The 6,405-nt window shown below is 61.4% G+C and overlaps 1 protein-coding gene across 1 annotated transcript in view; it reads left to right on the top strand.

Moving 5' to 3' along the window:
- The window catches only part of SOCS3 (suppressor of cytokine signaling 3), a 12,667-nt gene extending 10,858 nt beyond the window's left edge, over positions 1–1,809 (top strand). The window contains exon 2 of the mRNA XM_017730119.1: positions 1–1,809. Coding sequence (XP_017585608.1) covers positions 34–663 — 630 coding nt within the window. The 5' untranslated portion in view covers positions 1–33 and the 3' untranslated portion in view covers positions 664–1,809.
- Positions 1,810–6,405: the final 4,596 nt, after the last annotated feature.

The following is a 6,405-nucleotide window of genomic DNA, read 5'->3' as shown; positions in this document are numbered from 1 at the left end:
CATCCAGAGCACACGAAGCTGGCTCCCTGCGCCATGGTCACCCACAGCAAGTTCCCCGCCGCCGGGATGAGCCGCCCCCTCGACACCAGCCTGCGCCTCAAGACGTTCAGCTCCAAGAGCGAGTACCAGCTGGTGGTGAACACCGTACGCAAGCTGCAGGAGAGCGGCTTCTACTGGAGCACGGTGACAGGTGGCGAGGCCAACCTGCTGCTGAGCACTGAGCCGGCTGGCACCTTCCTCATCAGGGACAGCTCAGACCAGAGGCACTTCTTCACCCTCAGCGTCAAGACGGAGTCGGGCACCAAGAACCTGCGCATCCAGTGCGAGGGCGGCAGCTTCTCCCTGCAGAGTGATCCCCACAGCAGCCAGCCCGTGCCCCGCTTTGACTGCGTGCTCAAGCTGGTCCATCACTACATGCCGCCCACACCCTGTGCCGTCCCCGAGCAGCCGGGGGGGGCCCTGCACCCCAAGCGCACCTACTACATCTACTCAGGTGGCGAGAAGATCCCCCTGGTGCTGAGCCGCCCGCTCTCCTCTAGTGTCTCCACCCTGCAGCACCTCTGCCGCAAGACCGTCAACGGGCACCTGGACTCCTATGAGAAGATGACTCAGCTGCCGGCCCCCATCAAGGAGTTCCTGGACCAGTACGATGCCCCTCTCTAAGGGGCCAGCAGAGCATGGTCACATGCTACAAGCACAAGAACAGGGGACAAGGCACAATGCCTCAGCAGCACAGGAGCTGGCAGGGCATGCCAAGCCTCTCCGTCCAGGAAGGAGAGAGGGGGAACTGGGGCAAGCTGCCACGGGCTCAGGGCTGTGGCCAGCATAGCTGGGCACCCTTGGTGCTGAGGGGACTCCCCAAGCAAGCGTGACACCTCCTCTCCAAAGGGAAGGAGATGGCTCCAACCAGACTGTGGATACTACAGTGAACCCATTGGCAAAGCCCCTGTGGGCTTGGGCAGCCAGGACAGCTCCCGCAGCACGGGGGAATGTGCGCCCTGCCAGCCCCATCCTGGGGGTGTCCTGGCGAGAGCCCCTTCCACCCTCAGAAATGGAAAGCACTGGAGTCCAGGAGTGCCTGATCGCTTTTCCTCAGTTTTAAGGGGAAGGTGTTTTTCGCCCGTACTGTACCTCTTGCTGCCTCCTTGTAGGTGGAAGCTCCTTTCACACCAAGCCCCAGACTAAGAGGTCAATGCCTTTGTCCCCACGTTGCCATTTTCCAGGGGACTAAGCCTTAATATCGTCCCTGCCCCGCGGTCTGGGTTAGCGCACATCCACTGGTGATGCTGCACAATGACGGTCCTGCTGATGTGCTGTGAAGCTGGAGGGGAAGCGTCGCGTCCCGATGCTGCTGAGTCCCACACAACCGCATCTGCAAGGATCACCTCGAGGACCCCGGGCCGTTACTCCCTAGAGTCACACCCACCTCTGCCCAGCCACTCCCACAGACCCCGGCTATGCTGCTCTGTAGGGCACCAATTCCCGCAGGAACGCAGCAGGATGATCCCCTGGAGCGTGTCATCTCGTGAGTGCTTTTCTGCGTCTGCCCAGAGAAGTGGTTGGGTTTTCTGGCTTTTTTTAATTTTTATTCTTATTTTTTTAACCAAAGGGATGTTTACAGGCCAACATGAATCACTGTCTTTTATAAAGATTCCATCTTCACCTCCAGCCTTGAGGGCTGAGCAAAACGATGCTTGAAAATTCAACCAAAACCAAACTCAGATGAAACTTTGCACATATTTATATTTATATTCAGAAAGAAAATGTTTCCATAATTTATAATAAAGAGCACTATTTTTTAATGAAAAACGTCAGATCTGATTTGATTTCTCTCTTGCACCCCTGGGGCCACTTGGCCCCGGCACAATGCTGGGATGTGTTTACACCACGTAAGCGCCGTTTCCTGGAGCTGCTGTCCATGCCGGGTGATCCCGCCGCGGTGACTCAGCCCGGCGTGCGTAAACTCTGCCCCAGCACTCAGGTATGTCTGAGCCCTTCGACGTCGCTCTGCCAGCCAAGCCATGAGGATGGGATCTGCTCCCGGCTCGCACACATAGCACAACCACGGGACAGCAGACATGGCCCTGGGCACAGGAGGAGCCGAGCTGGTGGCCAAGGCTGGCCTGTGGCACAGCCCCAGTGCAGTGTTTGTGAAGTGCCGAGCGAGTCCCGCCTTCCCCCAGACCTGTTTTGGCGCACGCCAGGGTGAGGAGCTGCAGGAACTGAGAGGCATGGGTAGGAACGGGTCTTCAGGAGCTCCCTCCCGGAGTGTAGAGGGCTCAGGATAAGGGGTGCCGTGATCCTGCTCACCCCCACAGCACAGAGAGAAAAGCGAAATCCCAGCCAGGCACAGATGCCCGAGGGACAGGAGAGGATTCAATTCTCCTGGGGATGTCGTTGCCCCCAGAAGTGCCTGGTCCCTGTTGCTGGGGGCATGGGCAATAAACCTGCAGCTCCATTTGGCTGGTGTGCAGTATGGTGCCTTGCTGAAGAGCTGCATCCAGGGATGGGGGTGATCCTTTAGGAGCGGGTCAGCCCCCCAGAGCCCCCGGCTGTGAGGAGCAGGCTGTGCCCAGGTGCGCTGTGCCCAGGCCCCAGTCTGCATCTCCACGCTGTCAGCATTATGCCTGGCATCATGCACAGTGCTCCCGCCCACCCCGGGGAACCCCGGCTGCTGGGAAAAGAATTTCCTCAGGAATCAGCCCGGACCAGAGGGATGGTGAGTGTTCCGGTCCAGGCTGTGGGCATGGCACAGTCCCAGTGACTATTTTGGGGCCGCTATGTGGGGCTGTGGCACACGGGCTGCCAGGAAGTGCCGTGGCCTGCCCAGGCACCCGCTACAGCTATGCAAGGAATGTCCATGCGCACGGGTGGCTGCCCGCCAGGCCCTGCTGAGGCACACCCCTGACTTTAGGGCTCCTGGCAGCACCGGTGACTCCCAGCCCCGTGCCAGTGATGGGGGGGGAGCAGTGCTGTAGGCACAGCAGCCCCCAGCTGGCAGGAGCATCACCTTGCAGAGTATCACCACTCCCATGCAGGATGAGGCAAATGAGAGGATGGGAAGAGAGGGTCCTGGGGGTTTATGAGCACACCCAGCCCTCCTAACAGAGCAAGGGGTTCACAGCACCCCATGGTGGGGCAGAGTGGGAAGCGGCCCCCAGGGACGGCAGCCAGGCTGCCCACAGTGACCCTGTCCAAGTCCCCCCAGCCAGAGCCCAGCCTTCCCATCTCTGTGGGAACAGCCCCAGCTTCTTCGCTTCCCAGAAGGGCCCTGGCATTGCCGACCAAGGGCCTCTTCCCTCACGGTGCTGCAACCCGTGGCTGAGTCGAGAATCCGGGAAGCTCCGCCAGCCCCACGGGTTTCTTGGAATAAAGCCAAGCTCGCGGCAGCAGTGACGCGGCAGCCGGCGGGCAAATCCCTGCTGAAGGTTTCACAAACCTCTCACTGCTCCAGAGCAGCTGAGCGGACTTGGCCCTGCGTTTCGTAAGCAGCCTATCAAGCATGTCCCACAGCCAGTTCCCCTCTGCCCTTCACCAGGGCCAGGGCAGCTGAGCTTCCCCTGGGAGGGTTCCTGGATGGGGAAGATGTTACCAGGGTGATCAGACCCTGACACCGTGTGATGGTGCCAGGAGCCAGACCAGAATTTGCAGAGGGCTCCAGAAACAGGGCTGGGACGTTGGGGTCCTGCACCTCTCCACACCCCAGATCTCCTGGGGCTGGGCACCAAGCAGCACCAGCAGAACTCAGTGCAGCTGTAAGCATAGCATGTCCCCAGTGCCATCAGCTCTCCATGCTGTGAAGGTGGCCATGCAGAGCAGGGTGAGAGCACCAGGCCCAGGGAGAGCCTGACAAGGTGCTGGGGTACAGAAGGGTGGTCAGGCAGGGACAGGCTGCTGCCCCACAGCCCCTGCCTGACCACCTGTCCTGCCTCAGCCTGGCCTCCCCATGGGGTGCAGGGTAGCCACCAATGCTTCCCATCACACTGCTGGCTCATTACTGGCACAAGAAGGAAGTGTCCGCTGGGATGGTGAACCTCAACCCTGTTGGGTCAGGGGTGCAGGAAACCTGCTCTGGTGTGTACCAGCCTCTGCAGAGCCAAAACAGGAAACCACTGCAGCCGGTGATTGCTGCGGGCAGCGAGCCCCAGCACAGCAGCAGAGGGCTCGGCCAGCACCACAGCTCTGTTGTGGCTACACCAACCATGCAGAAAACCCAACTGGTCACAGGGAAGCAGGACAGACCCGTGAAGGCTCCCCAGCCCCACACCAGGACCCCAAGGAAGGTGGCAGTGGACACAGCACCAGAGGTCACTGGGGCGGCAGAGCCAGGCAGGGAGCTTGCTGTGAACACACCGACCTTGTGGCACTCCCCTCACGCACTTCTTCCTGCTTGGCTCTGCAGCACCAGGACATTCCCACATCTACCACTACATTTCCCAGTAGAATGCAGGAAAGGGCTGTGCAGCAGCTGGGGACTTACTGTAAATGGCACCACCTGCTCCTTACGTGGCAATTCCTCTGCAGGCCAGGGCCACGGGGACGGTTGGGAACAGGGACTGGGACATCTGCTCCCCGTGTGCTGCCGGGAAGCACAAGCATGAGCTCTGTGGCAGAGCCCAGGGCTGGCACTGGTGGTCCCAGATGCAGGCCCAGGACAAGAGACAGCTGCTTGCGCTGGAGGAGGAGCAGGGCTGCAGCTCTATGTCCCCAGAGCCCCTCAGTTCCACAGCTGCCCCTCATCTTGGGCCTCTGCACTCTGTACTGCTTGAAGTCCCTGTCCTGGTAGCAGCTCAGCTGCCGGTGACCTGGCCCCAAGCCTTGGTGGATGGGGGAACCATGGGGGCTGGCTTGGCCCTGGCTCTCCCTGGACCAGGCAGGGCTACTAGCAGGCAGGGAGCAGGGGGTGGCAGCAGGACCCTGTGCCCAGGCCAGGAAGTATTTCGGGTTGCAGCTGAGCCCAGCAGGCTGTGTACATCCCCATGGAAACCCTACTTTGTTGCCGCTTCCCTAGCCAGACCCGCGGCCAGCTCCAGGGAGCCAGCAGCTGCGGATTCCTCACTCCTTCCATCATCAGCTATGCGAGCTGCTCTGCCCCAGCCCCCCCGGCCTCAGCTCTCTGCTCCCTGGCAGAGACCCGGGCCCAGGGCTATGCTGCTCCTGCACCTGCACTCACAGGGAGCAGTGATGTGCCAACCACTGGCTATGGTCACTCCAGCACGTCACGGGAGGTCCCTGTGGGTGCTCTGGCAGCAGCCTCACTCCTTCCATCATCAGCTATGCGAGCTGCTCTGCCCCAGCCCCCCCGGCCTCAGCTCTCTGCTCCCTGGCAGAGACCCGGGCCCAGGGCTATGCTGCTCCTGCACCTGCACTCACAGGGAGCAGTGATGTGCCAACCACTGGCTATGGTCACTCCAGCACGTCACGGGAGGTCCCTGTGGGTGCTCTGGCAGCAGGCTGCCAGCTGGCTGGGGTGTGCTTGCCCAGCACAGTGCAGAGTCCTCAGATGACCCTGGCAGAGCAGCCATGGGCAGGTGCCAAACCCTAGCCCTGGAGCATCCCTTGGCCTCACATCCGTCCTGGCCTCAGCCGCGGCACAGGAGCCAGCAGTGGCAGAGCCACAGCTGTGGCTGGGGATGGAGCTCCCCAGTGTGGGACCCTGTGTCTGCAATCCAGCCCTGCCCTCCTTGCCTGCCCCCTCCTCACCAGTGCACAATGCTGGAGGGCCTGAAGGTCCCCACCAGCCTGGCAGCCATCAGCAGAGAGCAACTCCAGCCACACCAGCTGGGTGAGGGGTGATGGGTGCCAGTGGCGCCACTTGGGCGACGATGGGGTGTGTGGCTGGCAGAGGGCACAGCTGGAGCAGATGCTCCCCAGAAGGACCCAGGAGCCCTGTCTCAGCATTTAATGAGTGGGAACAGGAGCACTTTACTGTAATTCCAGTAATTACATTGTTCATCCTTGGCAGCCGACACCAGTTGGTGTCCAGCGCCATGGGATCACGATAAGCCACCTGGCAAGGAGGCTTGGCAACACGCTGTGCTGCCGGGCAGCCAGCCAGGGCAGGGCAGGGAAGGGCTGCGGAGCAAGGTGTGAGGTACGGTAAGGGCCCGCCCCGGGAGTTCCCGTCACTGGCGCGCAGGTGGCGGCCAGGAGGGCCCGAGTGTCCAGGGTTGACTGCTGAGCCCACACAGCTGGGGATCCCCAGCCCTGTGAGGTCCTGGCAGGATCCTAGCAGACACCCATCATTGTGGCATCCCCAGAACCCAGCGGTCCTGCTGGGCGCTGAGCTAGAGCTGCCGGCAGTGGGATGTTCCAGCCACACGCACAGTGGGGGTTTGGGACAGCAAGGTGCCAGCAGGCTGGAGGGGAGTCCTCACCCAGCAGGTGCAGGAGGGGGCAGGGGAA

Source organism: Corvus brachyrhynchos, unplaced genomic scaffold, assembly GCF_000691975.1.
Source record: "Corvus brachyrhynchos isolate BGI_N302 unplaced genomic scaffold, ASM69197v1 scaffold340, whole genome shotgun sequence".
Classification (NCBI taxonomy): domain Eukaryota; kingdom Metazoa; phylum Chordata; class Aves; order Passeriformes; family Corvidae; genus Corvus; species Corvus brachyrhynchos.
Note: the sequence above shows the minus strand (reverse complement) of the source record. Positions and strands in the feature narration are given on the sequence as shown.